Source organism: Engraulis encrasicolus, chromosome 2, assembly GCF_034702125.1.
Source record: "Engraulis encrasicolus isolate BLACKSEA-1 chromosome 2, IST_EnEncr_1.0, whole genome shotgun sequence".
In the NCBI taxonomy this organism is placed as follows: Eukaryota; Metazoa; Chordata; class Actinopteri; order Clupeiformes; family Engraulidae; genus Engraulis; species Engraulis encrasicolus.
Window position 1 is genome coordinate 50,901,387 of NC_085858.1, and position 18,041 is coordinate 50,919,427.

At 44.0% G+C, this 18,041-nt stretch overlaps 1 protein-coding gene across 1 annotated transcript; it reads left to right on the forward strand.

Annotated features, from left to right (window-relative positions):
• The first annotated feature begins 6,793 nt into the window (after positions 1-6,793).
• On the forward strand, positions 6,794-17,825 carry tut1 (terminal uridylyl transferase 1, U6 snRNA-specific). The gene is made up of 10 exons (XM_063190406.1): positions 6,794-6,960; positions 7,205-7,395; positions 7,626-7,832; positions 8,314-8,428; positions 9,471-9,598; positions 9,940-10,166; positions 11,441-11,550; positions 11,886-12,008; positions 15,611-15,703; positions 16,061-17,825. Exons 1-10 carry the CDS (start codon positions 6,885-6,887, stop codon positions 17,281-17,283), a joined length of 2,493 nt encoding a protein of 830 aa, XP_063046476.1. The 5' UTR covers positions 6,794-6,884; the 3' UTR covers positions 17,284-17,825.
• The last annotated feature ends 216 nt before the right edge of the window (positions 17,826-18,041 follow it).

Sequence of the window (18,041 nt, forward strand, 5' to 3'; positions counted from 1 at the left end):
ATAAAAGTGCATGCATGAAATTTGCAAATATACCTTTGCAGCATCTGTGGATGAGGAAGATTAATCTTCAAGTCGTCCCTGACAAACATGTAAGCCTTTGGACGTAGCAGATGTAGGGTCAGAACAAAATCCCTCTGCTTTTCGGTATATCTCTCCATTGGATTAGAGAACAGCGCAATCGGAAAATCTAAAATTCAGAAAGCAGAGACAGGTATTTTAACAAAATTCTAAGTAAACAACATATAATTGCAAATTGCACCTCCTAATTTGATTTTTCTTTTTACCAGAATAATAGAATTCATCGTTCATCCATTTGAACTCATCATCAACTATTCCCTTTTCCACGAGACATTGCAGAAGATCATCGGCGGTCACCGTATCCTTGTCCACAGTGTCCATTGGAGTGGTTCTAGTACAAAAAAAAGGATGAAAATGTTACAAGTCATGTTAATTGCATCCTTCAATCCCAGTACACCCCAGCATCTTCAACAAAAACGCTGCTGTCAAATATTTAAGACGATAAAGGATATAATGGGGAACTGTTAACAGCACTGTCAAACTCATTTTGGTTCAGGGGCCAGCGCGCCACATACAGCCGATTTCATCTCTGGTTGTTTTTTAATCGATTCGAACACATTGATCGATTAAAGTCGATTAATCGGATAATCTTTTGCATCCCTAGTTCAGCATTATCACATAAAATTTCAGAAAATGTCACTTACTCTAAAATAACCTCTAGGGTTGAGACGGGGGTGGGCGGGGGTCGGTTAGTCTCCGGCAGCTCCATAGGATCCGGCAGGGGTGGGTGCGTAGGATCCTGCAGGTGCGTAGAATCCAGCAGGGGTGGGTGCACAGGATCCGGGACGGGTGGGTGCTCTACCCTCTCCTCTCAATGTCCTCTGCCTCTCCCTCTTTGGAAGTTGGCTGAAGTCGTACTGCGGGACACCGTTACAAATAAAAAGGTGGTGCATCGAAATTAAATAAAATGAAAAAAATAAATACAATTAGTAAAATGAACTAAATTAATAGCATACCAAACTACACTCATTTTACATACTTGCTTTAAATGAAAAACAAACTAACAAAAACCTGATGTGCTTCTCACAAATTCTGCTCTGTAATCAACATCCTCACATTTTTCCATCTTTGTGGAATTATGCTGGTGCAAAAGTGAGTACATCCCTATATTAAACTCCCATTGACAGGATCATGGTTTTTCTCAGTAGTCACAGTAAGTTACATGTTGACCATCATGCTTCTTTTGGTGAAATTCAGCTTCCTGCTGTTGATGGCAACCACATGCCGAGTCACTCCCACTACCATGCTTCACTTAAAGGGACACTGTGCAGGAAATGGTCAAAAAAGGTACTGCAACTATGCTGATCATTGAAACTGGGCTGCCTATTGCCAAATTTGATCTTTTCATGAAAGTTTACTAAATAATAAACTATTATTTTCGAGTATGGCCCAAGTACAGTCATTTTTGCAGCTAAAAATGGCTATTTCTGGAAATTCAAAATGGCGGACCATGGAGAAGATCCCCCTTTTCATGTATGAAAATTGCATTTTTTTTCAGTCATAATGAATCTAAAATTTGATGGTGGTGGTAAGTATTCATGAAAAAGGTAGCATTTGTGAATGGGTAGCATGAATAAACAACTAAAAATCTCACACAGTGTCCCTTTAAAGCGTGGGGAAGTTTTCTTTGTACATGATGTGGCTTGTTACCACCACACATGCTTACGCCACCTGAAGCAATTGTGTTTATCTTGGTGTCATTAGACAGGACATGTTTCCAGTAACCCATATAGTTTGTTTGACTCTGATGAGACCATGATAAACAAATTTGCATTAGATGGTGGTAAGCATGTGTGGTGGTAAAAAAGTGATTTGTGGGTGCCTTGCTCAAGGTCACTTCAGTCATGGATGGAGGTGACTGGTGTCAAGCAGCCCGCCCATATATTGTTGAACCCGCAGCTACTCTGGACTTTACGGTCCCATTCACTTCAATTCATTTTTTCGCAGCCAGAACAGGTTTTACAGATTTCGGACTGTGCCGACGCCGCTGGTGTCGTGCGAGGAAAACAACAATTGTGTCGGACGCTACACCTGGTCATGGAACGACATGCGCAACAAGAATGATCATTCTTGTGTCATTTCGAAGATAATTAAAGAAAACCATTTTCACAATGGGACTTCTCATAGACCTGTTTTTGCATGTCTCTCATCTCTTTGCATGTTGACTGTGCAATCACCGTGACAAGTTAACAAGGTGCACGGCGCACAGCTGTATGCGTCCAAAAAAGAAGAATAACATTTCACGATGTACATCTGGAAATAATTCACATCAAAGTGAAGTGTTATTACATAGGGCACCATGGTAATCAATATGTGTGTAAGAACATGTGAAAAAAATAAATCGGTCAGTTTGTCAAAGAAGACACAAAAGATATGCACCACAATACACAGTAGCCTATGCACCACAACGTGCTTTTCAATTATATAAAGAACAAATACTGACGGCACGAATGTTTCTTCCCTCAATAATCCCACATGTCACATATCAATCAAGCAACTGAGCTAATGTGGCCACAAAGGGGCGGTATTGTACGCTGACACATTCGAAGTCCTACAACTCAGATACAGATAGGCCTACAGTCATGAATTACCTGACAAATTGCTGCTAGGCTATTGCAGTGGGAGCGCTACACTAAAGAACTGTGTCCCATATCTGCCCCTTTCATATTCATACATTGACAATTGAATTGACAAATGAAATACTAATATTTTACTGCGTCTTTTACAGGTGCCCGTATTCTTCAAGTCTGTCGTTACAGCGCAACGACGGTCAGCGCAGATGTGGCGATGTGAACACTCTTGCATTACACCTTTTGCATGTTGTACATGTCTCCAATCTTTTTGCATGTTGACTGTGCCGTCACAATTTCATGGTTAGGCAACAATGTGCACGACCAGAACAATGTAGGCCTACATATTGAAGGAACATCGTGGCATGTGATATTTTTGTGAATGACTATTACTGTAATTTCAGCAACATTCATTATTACTATTACGAGGAGTATTATGTAGCCTAGGTGGTCCTATGACTTAGTTTTGATTGAAATGTGCCGTGCGCTTGAGAAGCAGCAATATGTAGGTGCCCCTCTATCTGTCCTGCATGTCATTCATGCAGGGACACTGTGTGGTTCGCACTGCATGTTTTTGTGGTGAGATATGTTCAAATTCGGAGGACTAAAGCATTTTGTGTGTTCTTGGTGTGTTACACGGTAATACAGGTTGAGTATTACCATGTCGGGACAGTAAAGTTTACTGTATTTTTTCTGAAAAACTACATCATGACAAGCGCTGCCGTGTCGTTGTATAGGCCTACCTATTGTCATGTCAGGGTAGTTGCACGGTGAACATAGGCAAAGTTGGAGAGATTGAAACGATGAGTGAATGGCAAAGGCCATTGCTATGAGAATGTCTTTGATTATCTTCGACCTGACGCGGGAAATGCCATTCTCGTTCAGCAAGCCGTTTAATGGTCATATTTCGCATCCGAGACAATTGTTGTTTTCCTCGCACAGCAACAGTGGCGTGGGCACCGCCCGTTTGTCTGTAGGCAACCTGTTCTCGCTCCAAAAAATGGATTGAGTGAATGGGAGGGTGTAGGCTAATATAGGCCTACCATGTGGGCACAGATCTACATAAACCATATGCTATTGAATGTATTCTCCCAGCATCATTACGTCCTTGCTTCCTGAATTGGGCCTAGGCATGAAGTGATGGGGTGCACAACGAAGAGATGTGTGGTCAAACACCATGAAGCGCATAGCTTGGATGCAGCCATGCCTGCCATTCTGCATATTGTGGGTTCAAGGCCCCTTAATATTCAATTTGAATAGGCCTACACGTGTAGGCTGTGTTACCTCACCCCTGATATGGGCCTACATTAATAGGCTTATTCAGCTCGCTGAATAGGTATTGTGCCTTCAGTATTTCTTCAGCGTATCATTATGCTGCATATCCACGGTGTCTCTCTGCTTAGAGAAATGAGGCATTTTCGTTTTGCACTAGGCTACATGTGTGGTACGAAGTTCCTTACTTTAATCATGCCACGATCAGTGTTCACGCTAGAATTCTTACTGGCCGGACAAGTGGCCGGCTGTACAGCAGAATACCGGACATTTGAAATATCTAACGGACCTTTCCACATAGGCCCTATAACCAAACACACACTCCATAATGGGTCAAAGTGTAGTAAATTTTTCTGCCAGCAAAACTTAAATTTCACTAACATTTGGCCAGTTGTCTGGTGTTAATTTAGAGCCCTGCTTGTGCGCACGGGCCGGGGAGTAAACGCTTTCTTTCACACACTCGAGAGCTCGAACTGAAAGAGAGAAAAAAACAGCCAGCCAACGTGCTGTGCGCAGATCCCTAAATTATCAACTCAAACAGTGTGTTTTATCAGCAAACCCGAAGAGCATTTCCCTACTCAAATCGGGTAACGAGGTGATGCCTGTAATAGTAGGCCTACAGTAATGGTATCGACGCTACTGAAATCTGAACTATATTGCGTTGTGTTCCTGCGCTCTCGAAAGTAATGGAATTGACACGTTCTGTACGATGCTCTATGGGCTACACGTTTTGGTCGGTGATGAAAACAGTTATAAAGCCCTGCATGCACTTTCACTGGGACTTCTCGCGAGTCCATCGTTCTCTGGAATGTTTAACTTCACCCTCTGTAGCCTACTTGGAGATCCACCACCATTTTTCAGCAGAGGTAAAAGTGAAAGTGATTCGATGCGGCTTGACTTCGCAACTGGGCATGACACGGTTTTGCAAATGCAATGCCCTTTGTTGTGTTCACTGATAAAATGGTAAAAAATAGCCTACAAAAAAACCGAATCGTTCCTCGACAGCACAGCAGCCAGTGTGAGTCAAGGGATTATAAGCATAACGTGATTGGGGACAACGACTGTGGGGACGAGAGCGCAAGCAATATTGCGTGCTGTTTATGACAAGTTCAGTTAGGCTATTCACAAATATGTTCAGCTTTGTTCAGTTTCATATTAGGCCTACTGGTGTTTTGTAACTTTAAGTAGGCCTATTTAAAATGAGCTAATAGGCTATTATTTACTGACTAATTGTAGTCATTTTTGTCTGACATTTTGTCCGGTCACATTTTATTTTGCCATTTTTGTCATTCATGCATGCAAACGGCCAATGTCCGGCCACAGCCGGCTAACGTGAACCACGATGTTCCTTCAATATGTAGGCCTACATTGTTCTAGTCGTGCACATTGTTGCCTAACCATGAAATTGTGACGGGACAGTCAACATGCAAAAAGATTGGAGACATGTACAACATGCAAAAGGTGTAATGCAAGAGTGTTCACATCGCCACATCTGCGCTGACCGTCGTTGCGCTGTAACGACAGACTTGAAGAATACGGGCACCTGTAAAAGACGCAGTAAAATATTAGTATTTCATTTGTCAATTCAATTGTCAATGTATGAATATGAAAGGGGCAGATATGGGACACAGTTCTTTAGTGTAGCGCTCCCACTGCAATAGCCTAGCAGCAATTTGTCAGGTAATTCATGACTGTAGGCCTATCTGTATCTGAGTTGTAGGACTTCGAATGTGTCAGCGTACAATACCGCCCCTTTGTGGCCACATTAGCTCAGTTGCTTGATTGATATGTGACATGTGGGATTATTGAGGGAAGAAACATTCGTGCCGTCAGTATTTGTTCTTTATATAATTGAAAAGCACGGTGTGGTGCATAGGCTACTGTGCATTGTGGTGCATATCTTTTGTGTCTTCTTTGACAAACTGACCGATTTATTTTTTTCACATGTTCTTACACACATATTGATTACCATGGTGCCCTATGTAATAACACTTCACTTTGATGTGAATTATTTCCAGATGTACATCGTGAAATGTTATTCTTCTTTTTTGGACGCATACAGCTGTGCGCCGTGCACCTTGTTAACTTGTCACGGTGATTGCACAGTCAACATGCAAAGAGATGAGAGACATGCAAAAACAGGTCTATGAGAAGTCCCATTGTGAAAATGGTTTTCTTTAATTATCTTCGAAATGACACAAGTATGATCATTCTTGTTACGCATGTCGTTCCATGACCAGGTGTAGCGTCCGACACAATTGTTGTTTTCCTCGCACGACACCAGCGGCGTCGGCACAGTCCGAAATCTGTAAAACCTGTTCTGGCTGCGAAAAAATGAATTGAAGTGAATGGGACCGTAAAGTCCAGAGTAGCTGCGGGTTCAACAATATATGGGCGGGCTGCTTGACACCAGTATGGAGGTAGGGGTGGGATTCGGACCTACTCTGTGATCTTCAGTCCAACACCCTAACCATTAGACCACGGCTGCAAACAGACCATGTAGGACCAGAGACTCTTAGGACAATATCAATATGTTTGCTGATAAGCAGATGGAGAAAAGTCAGACAATAAGTCGTAATTAAAGTCAAATTGGTTGCTAGTGCTACATCATGTTGTTGGAGACTGATTTCAGTATAGTCGAGATGACAGAGACAAGACTTTCAGTCTGAATAGTCAAACAGATGCCAACAGCATGGGTAGGTCGAGTTACGGCATAATGACCTACATTCAAAACGTATGTTTCAGTTTACCTGTGAAATGTACTCCCACGGCACGATATCTTGTTTGGCTGAATGACAGTTTGATCTTGACACTTAAAAATTTGCCGCGAAGTCGACGACGTCTACATTGTTTAACATTACGTCACATCCGCTCTCCTGCCGTCTGTCCCACTCCTGCAATGTGGAGGGAGTTTTGACTGAATTATCCTGTGAAGTTTGCTTTGCTTTGACCCACCAGATCGAAATGGATGCTCACCCTGACATTAACACTACACCAAGAGGTTTCCGGTGCACTTTATGTGATGTCAATTTACCAAATGGTAAGTGTTTGAACGTTACTTCTGGTTATTGACCAAGTCAACAAGCTAATACACACAACCTAGCTGACACGGGGTATGGAGAACGATTCTGATTCATACACCAGCTAGAGTACAGCTAAACGTAAAACAGAGAAATCTTCCGCACACACTCGCTATAGTCTTGAAGCGAACCTATATTTGGCTATCCTACATATTCCGAAGCGTGCGTGTTTCTGTCTATAAGTATGTGCCCTATCTTTCCCAGCACCCACGGTGGACGCACATGTGAAGGGGCGAAAGCACCAGCATCTTTTCCGACTCCGTGCAACGAGAAAAACCCAGGAGCAGAACAGCGTGTTTGTGAGCGGAATCAAACCGGACACATCGCAAATGCAACTCATAGATTATTTCCAACAGTTCGGTCCAGTGTCCGAAGTCATCATGGACAAAGACAAGGTCAGTTGGTCAGCCTGTGTCTGGATTGTATAATAAACTGAACCTTGTTACAGATCATGACAAAGCTGTTTGTTCTTCATTTCGTAAACAACATTTTGTACACTGCACAATACAATAGCGTAGATTGGCCTGATCTATGCCAGTAAATGGTTTAACTGAACTGAACTTTACCCCGAAGTCAGCAGAGTATGACTATGTATCACCCTTGACTTGTGTTTTGTGCAACACAGGGTGCGTATGCCATTGTGCAGTTTGAGGAACATGCTGCCAAACAATCATCTCTGGATCAGCTGGAGCACGAGATGGGTGGCCTGAAGCTGAGGGTGAAGCCTCGGGAGAAGAAAGACTTTAAAGTGGTCATCAAGAAGAAGCAGGAGGGCAAAAACACACACGTCAACATGGACATCCTCAACCGGGATCTTTGCCAGGCCTCATCCGTAAGAACCATATCACACACACACACACACACACACACGCCACAGATTGTTGGGAACTTGGGCCATGATACTTGCACACGATACACGATACTTGTACACACACACACACACACACACACACACACACACACAAACTGCTTTCATGAATATTTGATGATGCATCGATGACACAATATCTGTTCATGCTCTTATATGACAAATTGTCCCTGCTTACACCTGCAAGCACACACTTACACGTCCATTTTCAACATGGAAATGTGTGCCTTTGCTCATACTTGTGGTGCGAGTGTCTGCTAGATGCAAGAAGTACTACTGTTCTACATGTTGACATAATGTCTGTGTAATTTATGAGCGATTGTGCCAAGGATGTGATGTCACTTATGCAGTTGGCATAGTTACTTAAAACTTGTGCTAATGAGTTTTCGTGTGTGTGTGTGCGTGCGTGCGTGCGTGCATGCTATTTGCCCTGTCTGTTGTCCAGGTGAATGAGCAGATGCTGAGGGTGGTGGAGAGTTGTGAGCTGAGCGAGAGTGAGAGGAACGGCCGGGAGCTGTTGGTGAAGCTGCTGCAGGAGGTCTTCACAGAGTTCTTCCCAGGTCAGCTACACCGCCCTAGCCTGGTCCTGACCATCCCATAATACTACCATTTCATTCCATATTCATGTTCTGTTTGATCTGACGCGATTGCAGGAAGTGGGGAGTTTGCACTCAGTTCTGGTGTGAAATGATTGGACAGCTCTCACCCAATCGCGACATTTACTCAACAACAACATAGTGCAGACCAGAGCCATTGGCGCAGACATTGGCGTCATCGTCACGAGTGTCCTCCCCATTTTGCCCCCACGTGGGGCGCTTATTTGCTTATTAGCTGTTTTCTGGGGAGGGTTGGCCGGTCAGATCCATGGCGCTCACATCGCTCCACAGAAAACGGGCCAGACTAGTAGTGGAGCCAATCCTTTGGCGGAAGTACGTAGGATGATGGGTGAGGCTAACAGAGCTCTAAATTAACACCAACCAAATACTGGTGAAATTTAAGTTTGGCTGGTAGATAACACCAACTTACTAGCCTCTTTGACCCACTAGTGAGTGTGTGTTTGGCTAGTAAGATTAACATTTACTAGCCATTTTGGCTGGTGATGATGAGCCCTGGCAGTACAGTATTACTGCCCCAGAGCGTGGCTACAGTGCACTAGTGTGTCCAGTTCTATGGTGAGCATGTCAGATATTGTGACTCTTGCCTGCCAATACACCCTTGTTTTAAGCGTCCCTTATTATCTCTGTGAACAGTAAGAATATCTTGTCACAATAGTGGTTAACTCGTTGAGTCTGCCATCCATAGCTAGTTGACCAGTGCAGCAGTCACAGTTGTCTATTATGTTTTAAGCAATGAAATGAATGTCCATCTATGTTTTTATACAGTGAGACCGACGACAAATTTCATGCTTGCATGACAATGAAGTCTATTCTATTCTATTCCCATCACAACAATGTTAACATGAAAATGAGTAATTGGATAGAAATAAAAAGGGTCCTGAACACAAATCAATGCTCCCATTTATAGGAAAAAGACAGAAAGGCAGAAAACCTTTAAAAATAATGTTGTTTTCAGTGTAACCTTACCTGCTGTTTCCGTCCTCAGATTGTGAGATTCTGCCGTTTGGCTCGACCATCAACACATTTGGGGTACACTCCTGTGACATGGACCTGTTTTTGGACCTTGAGAAAACGAAAATCTTTCAGTCTCGGTCCAAGAGCTCGATGGAGCAGGTCTGTACAAATATATCTGTTTGCATGTTTACATGTTTTAACTTCTACAGTATTTTGTGGTTTTCTATTTTCTATTGACTGTCAACAGTACATACAGTAACTTCTATAAGATGTGCAAATGAGGGAACTGTTAAGGAGAATGATTTTGAACTGCTTTGTATCCATGCGTACACTCTTTACATTTAGCAGATGATTTCATCCAAAGTGACTTACAACAGATGAGTTAGTCAACGATATAGAATACTTATTTCTTACTTTTGTAGCAGCTGGTAGCTTGTTGTAATATTCGGGGACAATGGTCGAGACTAAGTGTGTTGTGTCCTGTTTGCCCTGTTGTGTAGGCAGGAGATGGTCAGTCAGAAGACGGGCGCTCTGAAGACTCCATCCTGTCTGACATCGACCTGACCGCAGCGTCCCCTGCGGAGGTGCTGGAGCTGGTGGCCACGGTGCTGAGGAAGTGTGTTCCCGGCGTGCAGAAGGTGCAGACGCTGACCACCGCCCGCCTGCCCGTCGTCAAGTTCCACCATCGAGACCTCAACCTTCACGGCGACATCACCATCAACAACAGGTGGGGACCAATGACTGTACATTATTCAGGGTTCCCACGGGTCATGGAATTTCTGGAATATCATGGAATTTCATGAAAGTTTTTCCAGTCATGGAAAGTCATGGAATTTTGCCATTTTGCATGCACAGTCATGGAATATCATGGAATTTCCTTAACATTTGTGTAGAAGCAAAACCTTTTTTGTTTTGTGTTCGTGTATAACATTGTTTCTTACTGGTTATACTACAACGCTTCGCCAGAGACCGTTTGGTTTCGTGCTGTAATGTGCAACATTCTAGAATGCAATGAGCCCACTTAAGTCTGGCGGTGGCTCGGCGGTGAAGATAATCTTCAGTTTTTACACTTTTTAAAACATTTTAACGTAATTTTTCCGGAAGTGGTCATGGAAATTCGTTCTTTTTGGATGTGGAAAGTCATGGAAAATCATGGAATTTTATAGCTGAATTAGAGTGAGAACCCTGAGTATGTGGACACGACCTGGTCAACGAATTTGAAGTATTTTTGGAATTATCAGCTTTGCAACCAGAAGAGCATATTTCCTAACCTCACACTCACCAGATGAATAGGTTCCGCCTTGCTCCACAAACATAGGTGTAGGACTCGGAAGGAGTGACTTAATTATTATTATTTTAATCCTTGCATGTGATTGAGGAAACACTTGTCAATGTTTTTAAAGAGCTGCTGCTTTAACTACTCACAGATTGGAAAATGCAGTTATAATTACACAATCAATGTTGACGAGCGGTCATTGTTGCTAAAACAACTGTGGCGTTTCAGTTATTTTTCCCTTCTCCATTACTTTTCAATTTTGACTTAGTCACATCTCTGAAAATCCTGTGATCCTAATTGGTTCGACTGCATTTTGGTTTGGGAGCGGGGCAAATCCAGCGGTCCTCCAGGCCCTCATGTGAGCTCATAAAGCTGAGCGGAAATACAAGAGGGTCAGGTGAGAGTCAGGCTACACATTTCCCAGTTAGAATTGGCAATCTGACACGCCCACTCAATATATAAGGTTGGGACAGTTCCAACCGAGTAAATCTGCCGTTTTGGTTGCAAATCAACAGTTAAAAATGCTTCAAATCCATGTACCTGAATTAAAGCATTGCTTGTCCTGGTTGTTACCTAAAAAGTGTTTTTTTTCCATGCACATGACATGTAGCATGGTAGAATAGTTGTTCATCCCAATGGAAATTAAGGTGTGTGGCAGCTTGCATAAAATGCAATTTATTTCAATGAGAAGGCACCCATACGCTTGTCCTTTCCTTCCTCCCCAGACTGGCACTGAGGAACACCCGATTCCTGCAGCTCTGCTCCGGCCTCGACTCCAGGCTGAGGCCCCTTGTCTACACCATCCGCTTCTGGGCTAAGCAGAAACAGCTGGCAGGTGTGTTTCCCTGAGTGACCACTAAATGGCAGTAATGGGCCATTTTTATATTGACATGATAAAATCAAGCCTATCAATACAACATATATGAAGTATATATGTGATGCAGCATTTAATGATGTCATTTTAACTAAGTGAACTAACTGCATATTATAGTGTTACTAAGTTGTTGTGTTTGACCGTTTCAAGTAAACGTAAAGCATTGTAAAGTACCATCTCATTAAACTTTGACTCATTAAAAACCTCACCAGTATAACAATCAGTGACACATTTTCCTACTAGTCTACTAGTGCAAGAGGTCTTCCATTCCATGCATATGCATGTGTGTTTTCCAGGCAACCCCTTCGGTGGCGGGCCCCTGCTAAACAACTATGCCCTGACGATGCTGGTCATCTTCTTTCTGCAGACCAGAGATCCGCCAGTGCTGCATTCTGTAAACCAGCTCAAGGAAATGGCCTGTAAGGACACAGCCACTATATACTGTCGTGTGTGTGTGTGTGTGTCGCTGTGTGTGTGTGTGTGTGTGTGTGTGTGTGTGTGTGTGTGTGTGTGTGTGTGTGTGTGTGTGTGTGTGTGTGTGTGTGTGTGTGTGTGTGTGTGTGTGTGTCGCTGTGTGTGTGCGCGCAGCCATGCACGTGTGCTCATTTATTACTGTATGTTTTAACCTCTTAAGCTTCACACCCCCCGGTACCGGGTTTAGACCACACCTCCCACCAATATCATATTCATAATTCATCATTCATAAACCATAAGGTGTAATAAACATGTCAAACAATGCATATCATTGGAAAGCTTAGACCCTTTAGAGTTCGTTTATCACTGTATTAGGCAGATTTAAACAACATATATGTGCTTAATCATCAATTTATGTCACAATGTCATGTTTCAAAATTCATAATCCCAGCCCCTCCGTTTTCAGTGCATCCATACCTTCCTGCCATCAGTAAACATCGAAAACATGGATAATCCTTGCTTGGGTGGTGTCAAAATGTCCATAAGATTCCAAAGAATAAGAATATGGGTCCCTTTTTTGTAATACTCCAACCACACACGACACAATTCCACTCAAACAAAACATTTTTGCTTTGAAAGTTCTGGACTATGAAGTTTTTTTTTTCACGAAACGGCTGCCTTCGCGCCCTTCCGCGTTTGAGCCGGCATTGGCGCCGTCCCACGTGATCCCTAGAGTCTGTGGAATCCAACAAGCCAACCCTGGTCTCGATAGGAGGTTCCTTGGCTGAAATACAAGCCTTCGAAGCATGATAGGCATTTCGGTTTTTTTTCTACCACACTTGCTTTGATTGACTGTAGCTCCGTCAAATCAGAAGCTACGGATTTCCTTCGAGCACAGCCTTGAAGCCAATGAACACAGCTTTCCAACGAGCTATCGGAAGCCCGCCCCTTACTTTCACAACAGAAGCCACGCGTTCGCGTAATAGCCATGCGTAAGACTCAGCGTTTGAACCATTCATTCAGTTAGCTTGCGTCACGGAAGAAAGATCTAAAACTTCGACTGCATTTTCGGTAGCAGTCTTTTCGCTGAGTTAGCTTGTTTTTTTTTTAGCAACATGCCAAAAAGACAACAAAAAACGAAGCATGCTGAACCAGCAGCTGGATCTCCTTCCACATCATTTCCAGACGAGGACCAGGAAGTAGTTCTAAACACCCAAGGGAACGAGGATTCAGATGACTCCAAGGCAGACGAGGAGAGGCGAGAGATACACAACTCGTGAGGTGAGGTGAGCATTATATCTATTTATTCCAGGGGTCTAGTAATGATACAATGCTATCACGTATCATATAAAACGCACGGTTTCCATGTTCCAATGTGAGCATTAGCAAGCTCATTGGGGGTGTATAGGATATAAGGAAATTCGTAATTGTGTTGTCCTGAAAGTGAGTTTGAGTTGTAGTCTGAGAGAAAAGGTGTGTGTGTGTGTGTGTGTGTGTGTGTGTGTGTGTGTGTGTGTGTGTGTGTGTGTGTGTGTGTGTGTGTGCCATTCATCTTACATGTAATTGCAACACTAGTAGTTTGATGCATGCTAGTGACATTATGATAATATTGTGATATTACTATGTTACATCACACCTTGAGTGCTGTATTGTGTGTGTGTGTGTGTGCCAGTCCTCTTACATATGTAATTGCAACACTAGTAGTATGATGCTAGTGACATTATTATAATATTATGATATTACAATGTTACATCATACCATGAGTGCTGTATTGTGTGTGTGTGTGTGCCAGTCCTCTTACATATGTAATTGCAACACTAGTAGTATGATACTAGTGACATTATTATAATATTATGATATTACTATGTTACATCATACCATGAGTGCTGTATTATAATGCAAGAGTACTTCTGCTGGTATAATCTATTGTGGGTGTGTGTGTGTGTGTGTGGGGGGGGGGGCAACTGTGAGGTAATGGGGATGGTAAAGTAACTTGCAGGGTGATGATGGGGGATGGGTAGTGCACACACACAAGGTGAGAAAGACAAGTGAGAGAGTGAAAGAGCCAGGGGGAGAGGATTTAGGTAGATGCAGTCAAGAAGAGTGCATGTTGTTTACCCTGTGTGCATTAGTTGTATTTCATTGTTTATCTCTTTCTCTGTTTTATAGTGATGAAGACTGGGAGCCTGAGGTCTCCAGGGGGAGAATAAGACGCCAGGAGGATAGAGGAGGTGATGAAGAGGAAGAGGACAGTACTTCAGCCTCTACAAGGACACCATCAAGAGGCAGAGGAAAAACCAGGGGCCAAAGAGGAGGAAGAGGCAGGGGCCAAAGAGGAGGAAGAGGCAGAGGACACGGCTCAGCGGTTGCTGAAGAGGAGGATGGGGCCTGGCTAGATGAGGATACTGAGGACATCCTGCCACCTCAGCCCACCTTTCGGCCTTCAAGAAAGCCTGGCCCACAACTCCTACAGGGTGCCATGTACACGGCGCTACAACTTTTTAGACTTTTCATGACAGATGATATGCTGCGCACTCTCCTGCAAAATACCAACACATTTGGAGCTATGCACCACACCGTGAAATGGACCGATATTACACTGCCAGACCTTTTCTCACTACATTTTGGCACTACTGTTCCTGCACTGCACTGTTTTGTATATAATATGTTTACATTCATATTCATGTTTGTGTTTGCACTGATCATGACATTTATGCCAAAATAAAATGTCAAATTTGCCTTATAGTACTTTGGTTTCCTTTTGTCTTTGGAAGTGTTTTCCTGTACAAAGTGTAAAAAAAGGCTATTTCCGTACAGTTATACTTCTGTAATACCCTTCTAAAGCCATTTCCAACCCAGCCAAGTCACTAAAAGACACCTCAAGGGGTAAGCTTTCATTTCTGACCAAGATCATGCTTCTATCTCAAAAGATTCTTGTGCAGCAACACTTTATTTGCAGGGTGCGTTTTGGCTATCCAAAAGGTACCTTTGGAGTCTCCAAATGGTAATTTTCTGGAGACTTGGGAAAAACGCATGTGCATACCCACACATAATTGTCTTGGGAAAGGTCATACATAGCTGTAACAAGATCCCCTTTGACACACAGCTTCAGTGGACTTGGGAGTATGTCTCAAATGTGTTTCTAAGGTCAAATGTATCAGCTAAACTGATGAAAATCCTGGGATTTTCAAAACCGGATTTCAGAAAAAAAGATGTTCCAACCCCTGTAAGTCCTTGGCAGTGCATCACAAAATCTTCCTGACTCTTCATGTGGATTCTACAGAGTCTCTTCTTTAAAATGGTACCAGCCACTTCTTGATAGGTCAAAGTATGCAGACACAAGAGCCATTTAAGTAGACGTTGTGCAAAACCTCAAAAAAACTCAAAAATAGCCCCGAAGCTTAAGAGGTTAAACTAGCAAAACAGATTGTATGACGATGAAACGTCAGATAATGATAGATAATGGAAATGCATAGAAGTAGTTTGACAACAACTAACAACTACTTTGGAAAAAATAAAACATTGATATATAACTTTGGTATAAGTTCAGTTATGTAGTACATCTTTTCGATTGCTGCTACTTCATGGCTGTGACCTGTGTGTGTAGGTGAGGAGGAGGAGTGTGTTATTGAAGGCTGGGACTGCACCTTCCCCAGTCAGCCCATCGCTGTGCCCCCCAGCAAGAACAACGAGGACCTCTGTAAGTACCATCACGTTGTCTTGTCTGAAAAGCCTTGCCATATTAAGTCAACAATAACGACTGACTGACAGTAACAACTGACCAAAGGGCTGCACATGTAATAGTATTATTATGAAAAAAGAAGAATCACAGAAATAATACTAATAATAATGAAAATCAATAAAAAAAACTAAATGAAACAGTGAAAGTATTAATTATCAACTAAATCGACTAACTAAATCAACAATTAACTAATTCAAATTTTGATAGTTAGGAAAATCAATAAAACGGTAAATGTGATAATCCTCCACCATAACTGTGGGTGTTTCTGTGTCTGTCTCTTAACACTTACATCTCTCGGTCTCCCCCGATCCTCAGGCACACTGCTGGCTGCCTTCTTTGCCTTCTACTCCCAGTTTGACTTCTCTGCATCCGTCGTGTCTGTGCGCGAGGCCCGTCCACTCCCCGCCACCCCTTCCCTCACCCAGACGCCCCAGCACTCCCCGGCACCCGCGCCTCAAAACAGCGACAAGACCTCCCCGAAACCGTCCACCCGACCCAGGACGCGTCACATGACCATCCTGGACCCGTTCGAGCTGAGCCACAACGTGGCGGGCAACGTGAACGAGCGGCTCCACAAGAGCTTCCAGCGGGAGTGCGGCGACGCCGAGAAGTACTGCCGCAGCCTGCAGTACCAGCGCAAGTCCACCAAGGGCAAGTCCTGGGGGCTGGTTCGCCTCTTCGCCCCGCGCTGCCCCACCGTGCCCGGGGCTAGCGGCAGCAGCAGCCAGGGAGAAGGCAAGGAGAAGCAGCAGCGTCTGGAGATCCGCCTGCCCCTCCGGCCCGAGGCTCTGCCGGGCTCGCTGCGCTGCCAGCTGGGCGCGGGCGGCGAGGGCTTCAGGGAGCGCTGGTTCTCCCTGGTGCGGGCGGCCGTGGAGAAGGTGCTGCAGCAGGTGCTGGGGTGCCGTCCGGCGCGGGAGGAGGACTTTGAGGACCAGATGGACACATCGGTCTCGTCCGGCACCATGGACACGAGCAACCCGGAAGAGCAGCAGTGCGCTAGCCGCGCCCGGGCCGAAACCTCTTCCTCATCCTCAGACACGCCAGCAGCTAGCGGTGACGGCGCGCATCAGGCCGGACAGAAGCGGTCGCTCTCATCCACAGGCCCCGACTCCGGCTTCAGCTCTCCGCAGGGGAAGAGGCAGCGGCTGAGCTCCGGCGACGAGGGCCCCGACTCAGCCTGCTGGTGCCTGGTGCAGCGGCACCGCGTCTGGGCCGGACGCCGCAGGGCACGGAGGGACATGCTGAAGAGCGGTGATGGTGGTGCCGCTGAGCACTCCCTGTCAGAAGAGGGCGGCGTGGCCATGGAGGTGCGGGTGACGGAGCTCCTCACGGCCCAAGAGCCCGACCCCCTGGACCTGCTTGCGTTTAGGGTTGGAGCACGGGTGGAAGGGGACGGGGAGAACATGGCGACACTGTTGTGGTTCACACCCCTCTTTGACAGCAGCGGACTCTTCCAGGACTTTTTCCACTTCCTGGAGTCCTTCATACCCAAGACCACTGAGGTCCTCCTCGGGTTAGGAGAAGAAAAGCTAAAATAAGTAAACTGAATGGTTTTGTTTTGTTTGTTTCTTTCTTTTTTGTGTTTAACTTTGAGTTTGTTAATTTCTGTTGACAAATTATACTCTATTTTAGTAGACTGTAAAAACACGTTTGTTTTGTGTTGTTATTAAGAGATCTATTTTATACTAAATTGTTTTTCCCCTGACAAATCAGATACGTCCTGAATTGCCAATGTGCCCAAGTTGAGTTCCTGAAAAATTGATTCTTATAATGCCGTTAAGTATTTTTTTCTCCCTCTTATCATTTGTCAAGTTGTGCCCTGTTTTGTATTTAAAAGAAGTATCTGATTTGTGCATAATACCTGTGTTTTGAGGGAGACGGTTATCTACATTTTTATTTGCTCTTGTTGCTCTTGAAGAAATGGGTATGTCAGGTATTGATCCAGTTTCACTCCTTGTCAGAATCAAACTTGGATCTGTATGAACATTGCTTTATTTCTGTTTAGTTTGTGTGTCATACATAAAATGGATATGATTGTGTGAATATGAGTGTGCAGGCAATAAACCTGTTGGGCACTTAATTGGGGTGAGACTCTTGATTGGTTCCTTTTTTCAATTAAGCAAGTACATGTTAAATCAATAAGAACGTCAATAGGCCTATACTACTTAGGCTAGGGGCCTACTAGATACAGTAGTATCAGTAACACTTGCCTGGTAAAATGTAACATTGCACATTGTAACAGACTGTGTATGCTAAAGAAACCAAATTGTGCCAAGCCTAGAAGACAATTCATAAA